This window comes from Phoxinus phoxinus (assembly GCF_949152265.1).
Source record: "Phoxinus phoxinus genome assembly, chromosome: 3".
Lineage (NCBI taxonomy): Eukaryota > Metazoa > Chordata > Actinopteri > Cypriniformes > Leuciscidae > Phoxinus > Phoxinus phoxinus.
In genome coordinates this window covers 44,876,311-44,899,476 of record NC_136878.1, presented here as the reverse complement: position 1 = coordinate 44,899,476, position 23,166 = coordinate 44,876,311, and the positions used below count along the sequence as shown (strand labels likewise).

Below are 23,166 nucleotides of genomic sequence, written 5' to 3'. Positions count from 1 at the left end.
TTTTATTGTGGTGCATTATGGGATTGAATGCGTGCGCTCGAGGACACCTCTACTCAAATAATGTGGTTTGTAAGGACACAGCCGTGTAAATTCCTCCATCTTGTAGTGTGACGTCTTCCATTTATCGCGCAGGATTCGGGTTTAACTGCTTTGAACACAAAGTGCTGGGAAATGATCAAGCAATACATAAAGTATTCAATGAAAAAGGTTTCTGTTTCTTCATGAAAACATCTGTGTATTTGACACATCTGTGATAAAGTACGCAAACTACGGGAAGCAGCAAGGGTCAAAGTCTTCAACTCCTCTCGACTACAAGCAGCGGATCTCACCGATCGGTTCTCAAACACGCCTGATGTCTCTTGTGTTTTTTGTTCATACAATTAAAGTCAGTGGGGTCCATTGTTGTTTTAGATCCAATTGACTTTAATTGCATGAACAAAAGCAAATTCTCAAAATATCTTCTTTTGTGTAACACCGAAGAAAAAGGCTACGGGTTTGGAAGGACATCAAGGAAACCACAGCATGATCTTTGTGAATTAATCCTTCTATCAAAGTTTACAGCCTTAGGAAAGAAGGGTTCAATAGGCCTTAAAGTCCCCCTGTGGTGAAAATCAGGCTTTTAATGTTGTTTATGTGTCTATGTGGTGTTTTTAATCTGCTTTAAGACAAACCGTGTCTAAAGTCGACAGCATTGCTGAGTATTTTCTGCTTAAAACTGCAGTGAACCAAAGACAGTCTCAAAAACACGGTTTGAAATCGCTGGTGTTTCTGACGTCACAAACTACCTTGTAACCAATCAGATCAACGTGTAATCGTCAACCAGTGGATCTCTGAGTGAGTGAGTGAGTGAGTGGAGGCGAGGCTCATTTGCATATTCATAGAACCGTGTATATTAAATGAGTGAAGGGTTTCGAGTTACATTCAAGCCATTTGAAGCCATGAAAAAAAAAATGCTTAAAGATGTAATTTTGGTGATCAAAGATGAGTTTTAAGGGGACTTTAATCATTGATCATGGAGCTCTTTCCTAATGATCTGAATCAGTTCAAGACAAAATTGTGCAGATATACAACCTGAGGTTTTTTTACACAATTTTAAAGAACACTTAATATTAAAAAAATGTTTAAGGAGAAATGTCTTTAATGATTGCATAATGTTTAAGTTTAACAGGTTATTTCAATTTTGTATTTCTAGCGATAAAGACCGTTTACAAGCTTTAATTCGAGTATTAAAAATGTATTTAAACAAAATCCATGATGAGAAATCCTATGAAGCTCCTGATATATCTGGCGACTATGGCTATATCAATCAAGCTAGATTTGGAGTGGATTTAGGTTTCATAATGCTGTGATCTTTATTCCTGAGCCAGCTATGAGCTATTGTATATTTTAATTTCTGATATATCAAGCATGCACAATATTAATAGGCCCATGGCTTATCGAAATATATTGATCTAGTGATTGCTGCATAACAGACAAACAAGTTTAGACAATAAATATACCTTATTTAGTGTGTGTGTTATTGGACATGATCGTGCTCATTTTGCAGTCAATATTATATTCACTAGTCTCTGAACTCTAGCTAAAAGTGCCAATATCAAATCAAACGATTGGTAGCATGACAATAAAGTTGAACACTTGTATAAAAATAAATCGCGAATGTTTAGACAGCGCGTGGTGTTTTGCTCCTCCCCCCTGCGCGCGCGCGCGTGCTCGTGCCCGAGTCACTGCATGACAGATCTTCACGGAGTCAAAGATTTAGCTTCACATGATTGGACTGAAGGATGTTTTACGAAGAATCTTTCTAATAAGAGCAAAGGTTTTTAAAAGAGGTAAGCTAATATTGCATGTTATTACGTATATATATTTTTTTCTTCAAATTTTGGGAAATACCGTGAAAAGAGCAATTTGTTTAGAAAATTGTAGACTGCATTTAGGTCTATTTGGTATTGTTTAATACACTTTAATGTGCACAAATTTTAAGTTGCCGTTGTTACAGTGTAACAACTAACTATAGGGTTAGGGTATCATTTGGGGTAACACTTTACTTTAAAGTGTGCTTGTTTACATTTCATGTTATAACTCTAGTGATAACAGTAAATTATGCCTAATTACAATCAACAAACCCTAATCCTATAGTAAATACATGTTAACTAATATTAATCAGTAAATTAACTATAGCTATACTGTAATAAGGACACCTTAACATAAAGTTTAACTGATTTAGGGGTTAGTTGTTTGTAATTATGCATAACTAATAACATAACTGTCACAAATAAAATGAAGTGCTACCAAAATTACTTCTTAAAAAAGATTAATCAGTCTTTAAATTGTTATCTAATAAATATATCTAAAAATCCTTGAAACACGATAAATCTACTTGAAATATTAAGATATTGAGTCCTTTTTTTATATACCGGTAATGTAACTTTAATCCGAGTGGGTTTTTTCGCACTACACTGGCAGATTTTTGTTTCACTGGTAAGTATAAACGAGTGACAAAACAAAGATGTATTTTAATAATATGATTTTTGCTCTGTATTATCTTTGTTTTACTGGTAAAGGATAGTATATTCTTTTTAATTATACTCATTAGTTATCATGATGAAGACTGTAAACGATATGATCTCACTGTGCACGTTTGCTCTAAACATTGATATTGGAAGACTTAATGCATGCCATTGAAATGTACGAACACCAAGTTAAGTGAACTTAGCAATTTAAGTACACTAGATGACAACCAAAAAAAGTGAACTTAGCAATTTAAATACACTATATGAACATTAAGTTAAGTGAACTTAGCAATTTAAGTACACTAGATGACAACCAAAAAAAAGTGAACTTAGCCATTTAAGTACACTATATGAACATCAAGTTAAGTTAACTTAATTCTTTAAGTACACTATATGAACAAAATAATTAAGTTCACTTAACTTGATAAGTAGTCTACATGAGCACCAAGTTAAGTGAACTTAATTATTTTAAGAAGTCTACATGAGCACCAAGTTAAGTGAATTTAATTATTTTAAGAAGTCTACATGAGCACCAAGTTAAGTGAACTTAATTATTTTAAGAAGTCTACATGAGCACCAAGTTAAGTGAATTTAATTATTTTAAGAAGTCTACATGAGCACCAAGTTAAGTGAACTTCATTATTTAAGTACACTATACGGACACCAAGTTAAGTGAATTTAATTATTTAAGTACACTATATGGACACCAAGTTAAGTGAACTTAATTATTTAAGTACACTATATGGACACCAAGTTAAGTGAATTTAATTATTTTAAGAAGTCTACATGAGCACCAAGTTAAGTGAATTTAATTAGTTAAGTACACTATATGGACACCAAGTAAAGTGAATTTAATTATTTAAGTACACTATATGGACACCAAGTTAAGTGAATTTAATTATTTAAGTACACTATATGGACACCAAGTTAATGGAACTTAATTATTTTAAGAAGTCTACATGAGCACCAAGTTAAGTGAATTTAATTATTTAAGTACACTATATGGACACCAAGTTAAGTGAGTTTAATTATTTTAAGAAGTCTACATGAGCACCAAGTTAAGTGAATTTAATTATTTAAGTACACTATATGGACACCAAGTTAAGTGAGTTTAATTATTTTAAGAAGTCTACATGAGCACCAAGTTAAGTGAATTTAATTATTTAAGTACACTATATGGACACCAAGTTAAGTGAGTTTAATTATTTAAGTACACTATATGGACACCAAGTTAAGTGAGTTTAATTATTTAAGTACACTATATGGACACCAAGTTAAGTGAATTTAATTATTTAAGTACACTATATGGACACCAATTTAAGTGAATTTAATTATTTTAAGTAGTCTACATGAGCACCAAGTTAAGTGAACTTAATTATTTTAAGAAGTCTACATGAGCACCAAGTTAAGTGAACTTAATTCTTTAAGTACACTATATGGACACCAAGTTAAGTGAACTTGGCAGTTTAAGTAGAGTCTCCATGAGCACCAATCTGGGTGAACTTAAGTAGAGTCTGCATGTTCATTTCAATGCATGCCGTTCATGTAAACAGCACAAACCCCTGTGAGGTAACTGTGTGATTGTGCTCTGAGTCTGTTGTACGTTTTGTGCAAATAGCATCTTGAACATTAACACATTTACTCAGAAAATGAACCTGAATATGTTTTTGCGTTTCAGGATATTACTAGAGACGCATGTATATCTAATGGCAGAACGTAACCGGACCACCGAGGCTCCAGAACTCATCTTGTGCAGTAATCAAGCAAAGATTTACGATTGTAACCAGTCAGACCCCATGAGATCTCAAAGCCCAGTGCCGCTGACGGACGCCTGGCTGGTCCCAGTGTTTTTCACCCTTATCATGTTTGTAGGCTTGGTGGGAAACCTCTTGGTCATCTACGTCGTCGTCAAAAACCAGCAGATGAAAACGGTTACAAACCTCTACATAGGTATAAACGGTTTGTTTCTCAGAATATCATGTGCAGTGCTTATCACGTCATTCTTTTAATAAACACTCTTTTTCTCTTCAGTTAATCTTGCAACCACAGATATACTTTTCCTGGTTTGTTGTGTTCCTTTCACTGCCACTTTATACACTCTTCCCAGCTGGATATTTGGGGACTTCATGTGCCGGCTGGTCAATTATCTGCAACAGGTGAGAGCGTTTTTACTCTGTACACTTGTTCTATGTACCCACGGGTCCTTGAAATCCTTGAAAGTTTGTGAATCTGAAAATAAAAGGCCCTGGAAAGTTAAAAAAAAAAAAAAAAAATAGATACAGGTGCTTGAATTTATAATGTGTGAAGTTTTCTGGGGGGAAAAAAATCCATATTATTCCCTGAAGTCCGCTAATCTGTTATCTCGCCAACACTTTGTGGCCTATGCACACTAGCTTGCTTGATTTGCGTTAGTTACGCGCATTTACGCGTTACGTTTAGTGTTTCCCATTAACCCTTTAAGTGTCAACCCCCTTTTTTTTTAATAGACATGAAAATGCACATTTCGAACTTAAATGGTTGTAATTCAAGAATGCTTTGGAATATAGATGTAAGATTGGTCTTGTTTTAAAGAAGACATTTGGCAGATTTTTGAATCTGAAGTGAAATAAATTAAGAAAGTTAAATAGAAAAAAATGTATAGAAGTTTGAGTTTATGAAAATATACAATGTTTATCTCTTGTTTAATGTTTAATGCTTAGTTTATGAAAACCCCAAATTCAAAATTAGAATATTGTGAAAAGGTTTTCATAAGCTGTAAGCCATAATCATCAAAATGATAACAAATAAAGGCTTGAAATATCTCACTTTGCATGTAATGAGTCTATATAATATATTAGTTTCACCTTTTAAGTTGAATTACTGAAATAAATGAACTTTTGCACAATATATTCTAATTTTTGGAGTTTCACCTGTGTGTGCTGGATGTGTGATCTAGTTGTGTGTGTTTGGCAGGTAACTGCGCAGGCGACCTGCATCACTTTGTCTGCAATGAGTGTGGATCGGTTTTACGTGACCGTCTACCCACTCCAGTCTCTCCATCATCGCACACCACAGACGGCTCTGACTGTGTGCACCACCATCTGGATGTGACCATGTTTGGCTGGATTGCCCTGGAGAGGGCGCTTCACCCCTGCACTTCATTCCCTTGGACTGTTCACGCACACACTCTGGACTAATTACTCACATCTGTTGCCACTGATCACCCTTACACCTGCACCTAGTTCCACTCACAGCTCCACACACATTTATACCTCACTCTCACTATTACACTTGGTGAAGTCTTGTTTTGCCACGCTGCATGTTTTCCTCGTGTCTCCTCGTGTTTCCTTGTTTCTTGTCAGTGTTTTGTTATCTGTTAAAATAAAGCTCTGCGAATGGATCCGACTGCCTCTACTCCTTTACGACAGAAGACTTCACCAAACCAGGATCCAGCAGACTTCCAGAGTCTTGCTTCCGAGGTTCGTTCCCGGGCATCTGTGTTGGTCACACACCAACAACAGCTCGTCAAGTTGACGAATCTCACGGAGGAACTAGTGAGGTCTGTTCATACCCTCACTCAACAGAGCGCGGCCGCTAATGAAGCGCAAGCCCCAGCTACACCTGCGCCTGTCACATCAAGCGTGAGTACGGCTTCAAGCAAACCAAAATTACCCTTCCCTGTGAAGTTTGATGGCTCACCTGTGGCATGTGAGGGATTTCTTCGGCAGTGCATCTTGTATATGCATCGTCAGCCCCAGTTTTACACCTCGGATTACGACCGTGTTTCCTTCATCTGCTCACTGCTCACTGGAAGGGCTCTGGAGTGGGCAGGCGCGCTCTGGGAACCAGGTCGAATTTCGTTCCCCTCTTATGCCGTTTTTATCGCCCGATTCAGAGAGGCTTTTGAACTCCCCGCAGGAGAGGAGGATCCCGAGGAACTGCTCTGGTCCCTGCGCCGGGGAGGTTCGTATGCGGCGGATTTCTCTCTCTCATTCCGCACGCCACTAAGGACTCTTCTTGTTAAACTGTTTGATCCTCACTTGATAACCGTCAGAGGGGCTTTCAAGTATACCGTTCCTGCCAAACCCACTCATCGTGTTGGATCCCTCGAGTCCGGATTCCACACTGGTCCTGTTGAGTTGGCTAATCCAGAGACAGCGGAGGTTTCGCCAGTAAAACCGGAGTTTGAGCGCGTGCCAGCCGACTCGAGTGAGCCGATTGAATCGAGTGAGCCGATTGAACCGAGTGAGCCGATTGAACCGAGTGAGCCGATTGAACCGAGTGAGCCGATTGAACCGAGTGAGCCGATTGAACCGAGTGAGCCGATTGAACCGAGTGAGCCGATTGAACCGAGTGAGCCGATTGAACCGATTGAACCGAGTGAGCCGATTGAACCGAGTGCATCCTGTGAGTCCAGTGCATCCTGTGAGTCCAGTGCATCCTGTGAGTCCAGTGCATCCTGTGAGTCCAGTGCATCCTGTGAGTCCAGTGCATCCTGTGAGTCCAGTGCACCCTGTAATGAGTCAAGCCCAGTGAAGCGCCGTCGCAGAAGGAGAAGGAGGACTCGTTGGGCTCGCCAGGCTCCGGAGGGCGTTCCCAGACTCCTCGCCCTGCCGGCCCCGCCTCTGCGCCTCGCCCTGCCGGCCCCGCCTCTGCGCCTCGCCCTGCCGGCCCCGCCTCTGCGCCTCGCCCTGCCGGCCCCGCCTCTGCGCCTCGCCCTGCCGGCCCCGCCTCTGCGCCTCGCCCTGCCGGCCCCGCCTCTGCGCCTCGCCCTGCCGGCCCCGCCTCTGCGCCTCGCCCTGCCGGCCCCGCCTCTGCGCCTCGCCCTGCCGGTCCCGCCTCTCAAGCTTCGGGAGCCTTTTGATTTCCCCAAGTATTTTTTGGGGGGGGGCAGGAGGTACCCTGTGAGGGCCATGGAGGCGGCGCCTACATGGACCCCGTCACGTCCTGCTCCGCCCTGGCCGCCGTCACGTCCTGCTCCGCCCTGGCCGCCGTCACGTCCTGCTCCGCCCTGGCCGCCGTCACGTCCTGCTCCGCCCTGGCCGCCGTCACGTCCTGCTCCGCCCTGGCCGCCGTCACATCCTGCTCCGCCCTGGCTGCCATCACATCCTGCTCCGCCCTGGCCGCCGTCACGTCCTGCTCCGCCCTGGCCGCCGTCACATCCTGCTCCGCCCTGGCTGCCATCACATCCTGCTCCGCCCTGGCCGCCGTCACGTCCTGCTCCACCCTGGTCACCCACGCTCCATGGCCCAGGCCCGCCTTGCCTGTGTCCTGGTCCCGTTCCTCTGCACGGGCCTGGCCCTCCGTCCCTCCCCCAGGATAGTCTTCACTCTGCCCCCCGCCTGGATTTTATTTGGAGCGTCTGGTAGCCGCTCCTTAAAGGGGGGGTTATGTGACCATGTTTGGCTGGATTGCCCTGGAGAGGGCGCTTCACCCCTGCACTTCATTCCCTTGGACTGTTCACGCACACACTCTGGACTAATTACTCACATCTGTTGCCACTGATCACCCTTACACCTGCACCTAGTTCCACTCACAGCTCCACACACATTTATACCTCACTCTCACTATTACACTTGGTGAAGTCTTGTTTTGCCACGCTGCATGTTTTCCTCGTGTCTCCTCGTGTTTCCTTGTTTCTTGTCAGTGTTTTGTTATCTGTTAAAATAAAGCTCTGCGAATGGATCCGACTGCCTCTACTCCTTTACGACACTGGATATGTATGAAAATCATTTAAGTGCAATCCCATGTTATCTTATTGTAGTTACTAGGGCTGCACGATTATGACAAAAATCATAAGTGTCGATTATTCCCTTGAAATTGTAATTGTGATTATTAATTAAGCTTATCAAAATTTACATTAAATTCTGTTTTGAATACACACTTGTATTGCTTTTCTCTAGCATTAAGTATTAAGTAAAATATTTAAAGAAACCAAACTAAAGTACAAATATGCATGGTATTATAATGTTATACTAAAATTAAAACAATGGGGGGGGGGCCTTAAGGTAAGCTGTAGAGAAAAAAACACACATCTTAAGCACACAGAATAATGTAAGTGCACTGTTTTTTTTTCTAATTACGCATAATTGTGGAATCCGTTATTGCAATCGCGATTACAAACTCGATTAATTGTGCAGCCCTAGTAGTTACACACTCATAAAAATAAAGGGGTAACACTTTACAATAAGGTTCATTAGTTAACATTATGTATTAACTAACATTAACTAACTATGAGCAATCCATTTGTTACAGTATCTATTAATATTTGTTAATGTTAGTTAATAAAAATACAGCTGTTCATTGTTAGTTCACAGTGCATTAACTAATGTTAACAAGATTTTAATAAAGTATTGTAAATATTGAAATTAATATTAATAAATGCTGTATAAGTGCAGTTCATTATTAGTTCATTTTAATGTTAACTAATGAACCTTATTGTAAAGTGTTACCAATAAAGGAGGTTTTGATCCCCAGTGATCATTTCTTAAATGAACCATTTTTTTTTCTTAGTATGAAGAACATTTTAATTATCTAAAGAAATTTTTCCTCTATAAAGAACCTTTTCTGCAATGGAATGGAGGTTCCGTGAATGTTAAAAGTTCTTTATAGAACCATCGATTCCAATAAAGAACCTTTATTTGTAAGACTCTATGCTAATGGTGACTAGCTGGAATACTGCATTATTTTAATTTCTTGGAGTTCAAAATGCTACACCCATTTTGGTTTGAATGGCTTTTATTTTCATAGTTTTTATTGGCTGTGGTAAAATAAAAGATTATTTTCATGTGTTTCCACACAGGTTCTCTTCTGCTTTCGGTGCCGATCGCGTTGTATCAGCACACCGAGTCTTCGTTCTGGTTCGGTCCGCAGACGTACTGCACCGAGGCCTTTCCTTCTCTCCTTCATAAGAGAGCGTATATTCTCTACTCCTTCCTGGCGGTGTACTTGCTGCCTCTGATCACCATCTGCATGTGTTACACGTTCATGCTCAAACGCATGGGTCAAGCCACGGTGGAGCCGCTTCATGGCTGTAACCAGGTACTGGTGGCGTTACATTTCTGCATTATGGAAGATATTAAGTCAACTAGATGATCACAAAGTTAAGTTAACAGCAATTTAAGTTCAGTTTACATGAACACTAAGTGAACTTAATTCTGTAAGTACACTATGTGAACACCTAGTTAAGTGAGCTCAGCAATTTTAGTACACTATGAAAACCAAGTATACTTAGCAATTTAAGTGGTCTACATGAACACCAAGTTAAGTGAACTTCATTCTGTAAGTATGCTATCTGAACACCAAGTTAAGTAAACTTAGCAATTTAAGTTCAGTTTACATTATTACTAAGTGAACTTAATTCTGTAAGTACTCTATATGAACACCGAGTTAAGTGAGTTCAGCAATTTCAGTACACTATGAACACAGAGTAAACCTAGCAATTTAAGTCGACATGAGCACCAAGCAGGCCCGGTTCTACGGGGGTGCTAGCACCCTCAAACAAAAGTGAAAGCACCCTCAGATGAAATTATTAGCCTAATAGCACACATGTAAACGAGATTTTGCCGACAATAGAAACACAGACGGATTCACACCCATACATATAGGCTACACAAAATAAATCCATTAACACGATTTTTCAAATCAGAAATGATTTAATTATGCTTTCATGTTTAATGCATTTGATTGGTTTTCGCGATCGTGATACGCATAGGTGAAGAGGTCTCTTTAATTGCCCACTTTGTTTGCGTGTGTGCGTCCCGCTCAGGAAATTAGTTTACGCTAACAAAATGAAACCTTATTATAAAGTGTTACCATTTTTTAAATAAAATGCCTATCGTTTCTGCTGTTGGTTTGAAGCTTTAAAAGAATATTTAGTTGCTAGGCAGGCAACGTGAAACCTTTGAGCGCTAGTCAGCTTCATGTCAGTAGCCGCGTTTCCATTACCCTTCAAATTGCGCAAATTGAAATTGCGAATTGAAAATACGCTCAATGGAAACACGTCAATTTCGCAAAAACTCTCGTTTATCGCAAAAAAGTTTTTACGCTCGCATGAGGAGGTTTTTCAGGAAATTCGAAAAAGAAATATTTCGCAAAACTGCAATGGAAACAGTTTTTGCGCATTTACAGTCACCTGACGTAGAAGACGTGGTGTGTTTGGGGTCCGTGTACGCAAATAATAATAATTATCATCATTATTATAACATTTACTAGGCTACATATTTAGAAGACACTTTTATCCAAAAAAGGAACAAAGCAATTTGTAATACGGGTTAGCCAATAATAATACAGGGCTGAGATTATCACAAATAAACACAAGATTTTGACGCATATCCAGGGTTTGTGTGGAGCGCGCACTACATGGCACGGAGGCGCGCGCGCGAACACTTGCATTTTACTATCAACAGTGAAACAACTTAATATACTCTATAATTTCTGGTCATACAGAAAATAATAATACATTATTTGTAACTACTTTTATTTGTGTAAACGATAACAAGAAAACGTTGTGCTTTTGTAAAATAACATAAAACAATCAGGCGCGTTTTCATGATCTCCGTGAACTGGAGCGTGAGAACAGAAACAAAATATAGCCTATAGGCTAAAGCTTGAAATGTCCACTTTAAAACGAACAAATTCGAATCGAAAGCTAATACATTTTGTTCTGATCAAGTAATCCGTATGAAAGGTGCATTTCTCTCTAAAAGCGCATCTGCTTAACAGCGGAGATGGAGATGTTTTTAGCCGACTTAGAAAACAATAGTTTAATATTGGCTCTTCTCATTCAGCACTGCGGGGAAATGTCAATTCCAGGTTCTAATTTGGCTTCAGAAAACCAGTAAAATCAACATGTTTTCCATATTAATTAGTGAATATTTTACATGTTTAATAAAGGGGGAAAAAGTCATTAAACAAAAATCTGCAAATTCGTCGATATTTACTTTTTTGCGCAGCAGTTGGTGTAGCCAGTTCAAATTAAAATTTTGGTGTTCAACTTTGCGTTTTAAAAAGACAACCGTTCATTTTTCGTTTTTCAATTACGGGTTTAAAAAGGAAAAACGAATAGACACAAAAGTAGCCTACATGGATCGTTTGGAATAGGAGACAGAGTTCTATTAAATTCATAAAAGAAACAATAATTAACCTATAGGAATACTGGATTCTAAACCTCAAAGAAATGCCACAATCAAAACCTCAGAGCAGAAATGAGGGCGAAACACCCAGAAACTCCTTAAATATCGTTCGCATTATAAGGGTCTTTCCCTGCCATGTGTACGTCTCCTTCCATTAATAATAATAATGTCTAATGCGGTGGCTGCCTGTGAGATTATATAAACCAACGTCCGTTGCCGTGATTTTTGGAATGACTTATCGCGAGAGAAAAAAGGACGTTTTAGTTGCATAACATCGGTTAATGGAAACGCCGTCATTTCGCAATAGTTTTTTATCGATATTTAGATAATAGCGCAAAACATTTGCGCAAATCTGTAATGGAAACGCGGCTACTGACTACTTCACAGCGGTAGAGTTACTCACAGGACACTGCACTTATTCGCAATCACAAAAGTTCATTATTTGCTCGTGTTTTAAAGCTTTGCCGGGTTTACATTTCATTGGCGTTCTGTTCTGACATGTGACATGATGCTCTTTTTTTGAGCGTGTACGCGCGCGCGCGCACTATCAAACGATTTTTGTTGGGTCAGACCCATCTGCTGGCCCTGGGGGGCCGAGACTGAGAGAGCTACATGGCGCCACATGGAAAAATATGCACCAAACAAGCCACTTTGAAAATTTTCTATTTTCATGAATACAAAAAAACGGTAGGCTACAATATGAAATTTGGGTGACCCTCCCCCTAGACTAAAAAAATTTAGATGACCCTACGTTTATGTGAGCACCCTCACTATTTTCAGAAGCACCCTCAGTGATTTGGTTCTAGAACCGGGCCTGGCACCAAGTTAAGTGAAGCGGGGTTTCAAGAGCTCGTGTTTGTGTGATATGCGACTCCTATCAATGTATACAGGGTGCGATTTGCCGGGGGGGATGCATGGGATTTCCCCCTTTCTGGTCAATGTATCCCTGCCTCTGCTTAATTATTTTTGTTAACTCATATAAGTGATCATAGTGCTACTACATAGTGGCGTGACGGATCACAAAACTTATCACGGATCCGTGGATTTGATTAAAGTCAATTTTATTTTAAAATGATTACTCACTCACTCTTGAGCGTCTGGCGCGAGTGATTTCAATGTTAAGTCAATGTAAAGACGCGTTTACGCACGTCTAGAGGTCCTGCGGCGCGGTGTTTAGCGCGGCTTGGTAGACGCGAGCCTCATTCGCGAGTCCAGTTTGCGCGAATGAGGCGAACACATTGCAGTTGCTGATAAGATACAGCATTGCTAACACAGATAATGTCTTTTCTATCATTTCACTGTAGCTCAGCATCGCGATGTAAAGTTAACGTTATTGCATGATCACAGTTCATATGTGTGGGGAAAGATAAGCTATTACAGTAAAAATTGCGTTAGGCTACTTCATGAGTTAATAAGAATTTTTTTTTTACAATTCCTGCAAATGCAGTGATGAACTTCATGTTCTCATGATTTTTTTTATGAATAAAAATGTTTCAAAACATCCCCCCTCTGTTTTTTTCACAAATCGCACCCTGAATGTATACATATATAAGCTCCTTCAGTATTATCAGCAGCTATCGCGTTTCTCAGGAGTGAATTACTCTCCTCCATCCCCAGCTCCTCCTCTCGCCCAGTCAGGATTTGGCATTATGATTCCCCTTGAATCATAATAAATTCTCGAATCAATTTGTACTTTAAAATCTTGAATTAATGATATCTGCATACATTCATGTTGGTTCTGTTCTGTCTAAGAGGGGTTTTTGCTGCTCTTCTCCATGCTAGACTGCCCAGAACAGAACCATACCGCCAACCCAAACTATATGCTAATTGTCACTCGTATTCGACGATCGGATAGTGATCCTGACAGAACTGTGATAATGTGTTAAATGTTGAAGGTGTCTGAATAAATGTAGGTTTGACTGTATACACTGTAAAAAAAAAAATCTGTTACATTTATGGTAAAATACCGGCAGCTGTGGTTGCCAGAAATTTACTGTATAAAATATGGTAGCAAAATTTTAGGTTTTACAGACTTAATTTTAAATTTACAGTAATAAACCGTATTTCATTATCTTATATAATGTTAATTTACAGACCTATTGAAGTATTAATATCTCTTTTGTACCATACACTGACAACCACCAATCACAGCAGAGATGAGAGTCACATGATCAATCACAGCTCATCACAAGCAGATCTTTCACAGTAAAGTTAATACTAATATATATAGAAGCTGCACACTGTCATTCACACAAACATTAAACACCATCATGGTAACACACATGAAATTATAAAAATGCAATAAACATTAACAACATTAAATGCAACATAAAACCCTAATGTACATAACTGATTAGAAAAAAACTAAGAAAACTATGAAGAAACAGTTATTTCAACAAAAATACATCAAATGTGAAGTGTCACGCAGGGAATTGTGGGAATGTCAAATTAAGTTTTTTCACTGTAAATTATACAATGAGTTGTTCTTTTTCACTTTCAAAAACTGTAAATTTAATGGATATTTTACAGTAAAAGTACATTAAATGTACCATTAGATCGATCACAGTTATTTACCGTATATAGTAAGGAAACTTTCTGTTAACCAATTAACAGTTTTTCACTGTAGCATTTTTACAGTCTTTTACCGTTAAAATCACAATAATTTTTTACAGTGGTACTACATTTTTTTTTTTTTTTATACTAAATATACATATACTCAGTGTTGGGGAAAGTTACTTTTAAAAGTAATGCATTACAATATTGCGTTACTCCCTTAAAAAGTAACTAATTGCATTACTTAGTTACTTTTTTAGAAAAGTAATGCGTTGCGTTAGTTTTGCGTTACTTTTTTCCCACCTGGGCTGGGCTTGTTTTTTTATAACACAAAAGTTATATTTTTGGGCAAATGTAAAGACCCTTTCACAGCAAAAGTGAAATTATAATCCTCAGACTGAAGGACATGTGTACAGTAGAGGAAAGCACACAAGCAAACCTTTCTATCTATCTAAAGTCATTTCTGCTTATTAAACTGAATCATCGAAGGTCAGAAGCAAGTACATTGGTCAATAAAGTGAGATTATGTTTTATTTACCATGTTTAGTTATTGGAGGTTTGCATAGTATTCTGATTCTGCATTTCACTGATTTTATTCATTTTGAGGAATATTGAATATCGTTTTGTGCAAGTGAGATGAGCAAATGCTCACATTTAGTCTAGAACTACAATAAACATGTTCACACACACACACACACACACACACACACACACACACACACACATCTGCACTTATGATTTGTCTCAACATGAGGACAGGAGAGCTGTCTGTCAATAAATGGGAAAACAAAGTAACTTGCGTTACTTATTTGAAAAAGTAACTTAGAAATTTTGTTGTAAATTTTAAAAGTAATGCGTTACTTTACTAGTTACTTGAAAAATTAATCTGATTACGTAACTCAAGTTACTTGTAATGCATTTACCCCGACACTGCATATACTAAACCATAATGAAGCCTAAATTGTGTTCTGGTGTTTGTTTTCCAGCTGCAGACTCCAGCAGAGCGCGTGGCCGCCGTGCGGACGAGAGTCTCCAGGATGGTGGTTGTGATGGTCCTGCTGTTTATCGTCTGCTGGGGTCCAATCCAGATCCTGATTCTCTTACAAGCCTTCTGTCCCGCAGATGTCAGTCACAGTTACACGCTCTACAAACTCAAGATCTGGGCTCATTGCATGTCCTATTCCAACTCCTCCATTAATCCCGTCATCTACGCCTTCATGGGAGCCAACTTTAGAAAGGCCTTCAGAAGTGTGTTTCCTCTGATCTTCAAAAGGAGCGCAAGAACAACCGAGCCCGGCGTAACCTATAACAGGGAGATGAACTTTCTTTCATCCCGACCTCAAAGGATGCTTTGGACTGGTTACGCATAATTATACCCTTTATAGACTAAATCAATAACACTTTATGAAGATGCCCTCCGACCAGTGTTATGGGACTGAAAGGTCAAAGGTAAAGAACCAAAATTATGTGATTAGAAGCACATCGTTTTTTTATTCAACTGGAACAAACAATCAAATTAAAACAATTATTTCTGTGACCCTGGATCACAAACCCAGTCACGAGTCGCACGGGTATATCTGTGGCGATAGCCAACTATACATTGTATGGGGCAAAATTATAGATTTTTCTTTTATGCCAAAAATCATTAGGATATTAAGTAAAGATCATGTTCCATGAAGATATTTTGTACATTTCCTACCGTAAAAATATAAAACATGTCTTTTTGTGAGTGAATGCAGCACAATCGTGAACATAAATGAACATTTTTAAAGGAGATTTTCTCAATGTTTCGATTTTTCTGCTCCCTCAGATTCCAGATTTTCTAATAGTTGTATCTCGACCAAATATTGTCCTATTCTAACGAACCATACATCAATGGAAAGTTTATTTATTCTGCTTTCAGATTATGTATCAATCTCAAGTTCAAAAAATTGACTCATGTGACTGGTTTTGTGGTTCAGGGTCACATATGGGACTGAATGTATACACTTGTGAGAAAGAAAGAAATACACTTTAAAAAGAGTACTTATTACAGAAATAATACACTTTAAAAAGAGTACTTATTACAGAAATAATACACTTTAAAAGAATAAACTTGGGTGTGAACTAAATGTAATGCTTTACAATGCATGTTAATTGCAATTGAATAAAAATTGACGTAGAAAAAACTACCTTGTAACAAATCAGATCAACGTGTGATCGTCAACCAGTGGATCTCTGAGCTGAGCGAGTGAGTGGAGGCGGGGCTCATTTGCATATTCATAGAACCACGTATACTATTAAAATATTTTACATTGACAAATTGTACTTTTGTAAGTTTGTGAAGAAACGGTCATGAAAGTGTACTCTTATTTCATTTCTCTTTTATTATATTTTCTGCAAGTACAGGTTTTAAAAAGTGACATTTTAAGATTTAAAGTACACTACAAGTGAACATTCAATATAATTAAACACTTCTTTTTACAAGGGTATCTTTCATCACCAGATCAACAGAAATATCCACAAACATAGCTTGAAAAAAGCCAATTGATTTTAAAAAAAAACTTTTTGGGTAACATTTGGGTGATTAGGACAGCATATCATATATTTGATTTAGACTAGTAGTGTAAGAATAATTATTACACAAGTTAGTTCATACTTTGATGTAATTTCATATGCAAGATCTCCTTTGTTTTTAGTTGCTGGCTGCAATTCACTTAACGGCCACAGGTGTCACTAATAACAAGGTTTTCTGAATTCTATATTTCTAGTGAAAGTGTTTATAAACACTTATAAACTCATATTTTTCCACAGATATTTTACCCATATTTCGAAGTATTTTGCTGTGTTTTAAGGTGAAAGGAAATGTCAGTAAATGAAACTAATAATGTCGTGGAAGAACATTACCTGTACCTTTTCCATTTTTCTACAGATATATTAGTTTCTTACTGTGAATCTCTTGGACCAACACCACTGTAATGGATGTCATTTTTGTATTAAGTGCAATACGACTTTGTGTTGTTGTTTGTTGTAATAATTAATTTATTAAATCAGGGACAATACACATGAAACTGAAACTGCATCATGTTGTTGCCTAAATGTGGGAGGAACACAAAATCACACAAACAGATCTCAATGAATAGAAATCAAATATATAGGCTTATATAAAACGTTAAATACTATGCTGACGGATAATCATCACGGATTAATCTGAAAGCATCAACAAACCCTCAAGTAGGCCTACAAGCCAAGCCCTGTGGTTTTTAATGCGAATCTAGCATTGCTATTGCTAGTGTATTCGAGCAGCTTGTTAAGGTTAAAGACAGATAAATAGTAGACATTTATTTTCGTCCGATAGGTTTTGTTTTGCTGTTGAGTCTCAGGCCGACGGTAGGTGTCGCTGTGAGCGCACAGTGTCCTCGAGCCGCAGCGAGTAGAAGAAGAGCTCTTCAGACACCAGTCGCGCGCAGGTGAGTAATCTTATATTTTACCCCACCCTGTTTGTAGTTACTTATTGTTGCCTATTTATATCAAACAGAACTATTTTACAATGCAGCGTAAACTATCGATAACTACACGTACATAAATGTACACTTACATTAAAAACACCACATAAATGTACCGTGTATGAAAGCATTCAGAGTAGGGTTGCCACCCGTCCCTTAAAATACGGAATCGTCCCGTATTTACAAGTAAGATGATGCGTCCCGTATCAAATCAATAAGGGACGCGATTTGTCCCGTATTTTACATTAGGCCCACATATAGTTGAATAAAAACATAAGGATTTTGCAGTATGGATAATACTAATAGCAAATATAAAGAAATCAATTTCTTAGTAGAGAAGCTCATTGCGTGATTGCATTTTAGCGTCTTTGTTTCTATAGCGACTGAGTCTCGTGAACATGCGCTGTAAACCTGCACGTTTTTAACCCCTCGTGCGCTGTTCGGGTCTTTGACCCCAAATGACGTTTGCTGAAATAAATAAAACATTATATTTGTCAAAATGATGTGAGACTTTGCACGGTTGACAACACTTTCTACATCTACAAAAAAAAAAAAAAAATTTGAATAATATCTGTTTTTTATGTTAGTGTGGGGGGAAAAAGTCACACTTGTGTTGTTTCAACAAAATATCATTTTGAAACATAATAGTTTTTTTTTTAGGATTTATAGTTTTAGGAGGATTTATTATATTTTTTTTACTTTAGGCTATATAAATAAATATTTTTTAAACAAAAACAGTAAAAAAAAAAAAAAGTTAAATTCACTTTATAAAAGACCCACATTTCTAACGTTCATGTATATAGATAATTTGACATGGTTTAGTGTAAGATTTTTGCCCATCTTTTGGAAAATGCTGTTTTAAAAGTAAAGAAATTATCACTTTAGTAGATGGCTGCAGAGCAACACCATTTGCTATTTGACTAAAATACATATTTTCAATAGCTTTTAGTTGGATTCATATCTACATATTATGAAATCACAAATATAACAATGGTGTCCCTTATTTTGCCACACTGAAGGTGGCAACCCTAATTCAGAGACTGATATCAGAGTGTATCCATCACAAAAATAGACCGCTTAATTATTCTCGATGAAAATGGTGCTAACGTGAATGAGCCTTTGTGTTTGATGTGAACGTGTTTTTTAAAGATAAATCTACATATATCATCTATCTATCTATCTATCTATCTATCTATCTATCTATCTATCTATCTATCTATCTATCTATCTATCTATCTGTCTGTCTGTATGTCTCTATCTATAATTAGGCTATCTATTTATCTATCTATATTTCTACCTATCTATCTATATCTCTATCTTTCTGTCTATCTATCTGTCTGTCTATCTATATATCTGTCTATCTGTCTATATATCTGTCTGTCTGTCTCTATCTTTATGTCTGTCTGTCTGTATCTATTTTTCTATATATCTATGTCTATCCATCCATCTAATTATCTGTCTGTCTGTCTCCTATCTATCTATCTATCTGTCTGTCTGTCTGTCTATCTATCTATCTATCTGTCTGTCTCCTATCTGTCTGTCTATCTGTCTATCTATCTATCTGTCTGTCTCCTATCTGTCTGTCTATCTGTCTATCTATCTATCTGTCTGTCTGTCTGTCTATCTATCTATCTGTCTGTCTGTCTGTCTGTCTATCTATCTGTCTGTCTCCTATCTGTCTGTCTGTCTGTCTATCTGTCTGTCTCCTATCTGTCTGTCTCCTATCTATCTATCTATCTATCTGTCTGTCTGTCTGTCTATCTATCTATCTGTCTGTCTCCTATCTGTCTGTCTGTCTGTCTGTCTATCTATCTATCTGTCTGTCTCCTATCTGTCTGTCTATCTGTCTGTCTGTATCTATCTGTCTGTCTCCTATCTATCTGTATATATTACCTATCTATCTATGTCTATCCATCCATCTAATTATCTGTCTGTCTGTCTGTCTATCTATCTATGTCTATCCATCCATCTAATTATCTGTCTGTCTGTCTCCTATCTATCTGTCTGTCTGTCTATCTATCTATGTGTCTGTCTGTTTGTCAAGCTTTCAGGCAAGCCAACACATAAAAGTTTATCTTCACAAGTATGCTTGTTTAGTTGTGATGTCTGCACAGTAATCTGGCACATGTGTTCCCAGTGTTCCCAGCATGTCAGGAAGAGCAGGAGGACTCGGAGGGTTTGCTCAGATCACGGACTCCTTGTACATCGGCAACGGCAAAACAGCCAGCGACTCTTCAGTGCTAAGCTCTCTCAACATCACGTGTGTTATTAATGCAACTCAGGACACAAGAAACTCACACACTCCCACTATGGATTACATGCAGGTGTCCGTCTCCGATGATCCCGAATCCAGACTCGCTGAGCATTTCGACGCAGTTGCTGATAAGATACAGCAGGTGTGTGAAGAACGCGGACGAGTCCTGGTCCACTGTAACGCCGGCGTCAGTCGCTCCGCGGCTCTGTGTCTGGCGTTCCTGATGAAACACTGTCATCACACACTCGCAGAGGCTCACACACGACTCAAAGCCCAGAGACCCATCATCAGGCCGAACGCCGGCTTCTGGAGGCAGCTCATCGAGTACGAGCGCAAAATACATGGAGAAAATACAGTCCGAATGATCAACTCTCCTGTTGGACACATTCCAGATTTATATGAGAGAGAGACAAGGGGATTGATTCCACTTTAGGAGAGGAAATGTTTGTGTTTCTTGTTAATTCATTCATATTTGAATGATTTTGAACATTTTTTTGGGGGGGCGTATCAACGTTATATGTTTGATTTTATAAGTTGTGGTGTTCTTGTTATGCAATAAACAACCAGAAGATGGCAGAATAATTCTTAGTTTGGCATGTTGATTGAAGTACAGTGACCCAACTAAATATTTGTATGCTTAAACCACACTTAAAAATGAGTCATTTATAGAGAACTAAACATAAACCTTGTAGCATTCATTTTAAAGTCCCCCTGTAGTGAATTTTTATCCCTTAAAACTCATCTTTGATCACCAAAATTACACATTTAAACGTTTTTTTTTTTTCATGCCTTAAAATATATTGAATGTAACTCGACACCCTTGCCTCATTTAGTATACGCGGTTCTATGAATATGCAAATGAGCCCCGCCTCCACTCACTCAGCTCAGAGATCCACTGGTTGACGATCACACGTTGATCTGATTGGTTACAAGGTAGTTGCTCTTTTCATTGCATTTAATTTAAATTCATCTCTATCTAATTTTTAATAATGTTAGCCTGTATTTTTTGTTATTTAACTAAAAGCCCTACTAGGGACAAGTGTTGTGAATTAGCTTTAGATAAAAACTATACAACAGATGACTGTTTAAGTTTATCTATGTTTTTTGTATCTGTCCCTATCTAAATAAACTTAAATAAATAGTTTAGTTTGTGACGTCAGAAACACCAGCGATTTCAAACCGTGTTTTTGAGACTGTCTTTGGTTCACTGCAGTTTTAAGGAGAGCATTTATGAATTTACACATGTTTTCTCTTAAAGCGTATTAAAAACACCACATAGACACATAAACAACATTAAAAGCCATTACATTTTCACCACGGGGAACTTTTAAGTCACTATGAAATCAAATTGACAAGTCTTATTTTTAATGGTATATTGCAGTAAAAAAAGAAAAAAGATTTATCGTGCACATCATTATTATTTTTTCATTCATGCGCCTCCTAATCTTGAATCAAAATTACTTTACCTACCTCTTGCAGCGACATCTCTTCTCTGATGACGAGGGCGGGGCAACCTGTCACTCACACGAGATCCACCAATAGCAAACCACAACCATCCAATCAATTCCTCACAGAGAAAATCAAACCCCGCCCACATATTTCCTTGTTCGAGATATACGTCACAATAAGTGAAACAGACAGACCTGTAAGTTACACATCTGTGTGCACTGACTTCATACATCCACTAAAAAATCATCTTGGGACTAGATTATTAATATCAACGCAAATATGGCTCAGAAAAAATTAAAGGTTTCTGAGAAAGCTCCAGCATCGCTTGCTTGCAGTTAGATGCCATCTGGTTCAGTTTATCTGTTGGCATTCAGACATTGCGATGTGGATTAAATGTAAGATTGTTGTGGTTTACCAAGAATATTTTTGTACCAACAATATCCGTCAGCAATAAAGCTTGGAAGCCCTGAAAGGCAAATTCCTCCCATGAAAAAAATAACACAATAAAAAATCTGGCCAGTGCACATTGAGAGTGAAAATTATGAAAATATTAAAGTCCCAAGAGTCCTAACAATATATATATATATATATATATATATATATATATATATATATATATATATATATATATATATATATATATATATATATATATATATATATAGTTCCTTGAGGTTCACTTGTAATGTTAATAACGTTTTTTGCACACACAAAACAAATATATTTGTGGAAAAATGATTACCCCCCCCCATTAAAATCATTAAAATGATTAAATCATTTTAATGATAAAAAATTTAAAATGTATTAAAAAAAACATTTGAACGATATTATACATATTATACGATATTAAACATTACCTTGGCTTTAGTCAGACAAGACAAATAAATATTCTTTGTAAAAAACAACAACAATGAGCCTGGGTTAATAACGTTATACATTTGATTTTTGTTATAGCGAGACATTTACTCTCATTATATATTCTCTGACTTCAACATCACAAATATATCCTCAAGACAAGTGAATAAACAACGTTTGAAGTTAAAAAGTGCCCCTGCAGTTTTATTTTTTCCTTTGGCTCTGATGATATCTGCTTGTGTGCCTCAGTTTGAAACATTTATGTATTTTTAAGTTTTGAAATCTTTAAAAAAAAGTCCTTTGGAAATACAAGTCTATATATAACTAGTTTGTTTTATTGGCATTGTAATGTGTGTATTTCCACCAGAGACACTTGTAAGTGTAAACAGTGAAAATTCACACACACACCCTCATGCTGAATATTTGATATGTGCAGTGGTGTAGTCTAGTTTTTTGTAGTGAGTATACTGTGACCCCCCCCCCCCCCCCCCCCCCCCCCCGGCCTAACCCGTCTCATCACCCCATAAGCACCACCACACTCACTAATGCATACAGTATGCAACGACATGTAATTGAGAGCATTATGAGACTAAGTGTTATCAACATGTCAATTTATTATAAGCAACACAATACTTCAACAGCCAATGACATTTACAGCTGAGGAGACTGGACTGATTTTCTACATTTAGCCTTAGATGTTATATGAATATGGTCCCTGAAGCACAGGTTTTATCAGCTGACAATAAAAAAAACACAAAAAAAAACATTATAGGCACTTATACAAATTTACTTTTAAAAAATGGTGCTTTTGAAAGAAAATTGTGTTATTGTTTTGGCAAGTTTACTGTTTAAATTAAAACATGTATGAAAACTTGTGTGATATTCCTTTTTAAAATAAGTTTTAATAGATTTCATCATTATTATTATTTTACAGTACATTTTACTGT

At 37.7% G+C, this 23,166-nt stretch overlaps 2 protein-coding genes across 2 annotated transcripts; both read left to right on the top strand.

Annotated features, from left to right (window-relative positions):
* Positions 1-3,791: 3,791 nt before the first annotated feature.
* Positions 3,792-16,223, top strand: kiss1rb (KISS1 receptor b). The gene is given in 6 exon segments (XM_079607105.1): positions 3,792-4,460; positions 4,542-4,666; positions 5,463-5,591; position 5,596; positions 9,292-9,530; positions 15,163-16,223. Coding segments are annotated over 6 exon segments (1,179 nt in total). The 5' UTR covers positions 3,792-4,159; the 3' UTR covers positions 15,547-16,223.
* Positions 16,224-17,509: 1,286 nt separating this feature from the next.
* Positions 17,510-20,496, top strand: LOC306995146 (dual specificity protein phosphatase 14). The gene is made up of 2 exons (XM_079606462.1): positions 17,510-17,625; positions 19,799-20,496. Exon 2 carries the CDS (start codon positions 19,809-19,811, stop codon positions 20,346-20,348), a length of 540 nt encoding a protein of 179 aa, XP_079462588.1. The 5' UTR covers positions 17,510-17,625; positions 19,799-19,808; the 3' UTR covers positions 20,349-20,496.
* The last annotated feature ends 2,670 nt before the right edge of the window (positions 20,497-23,166 follow it).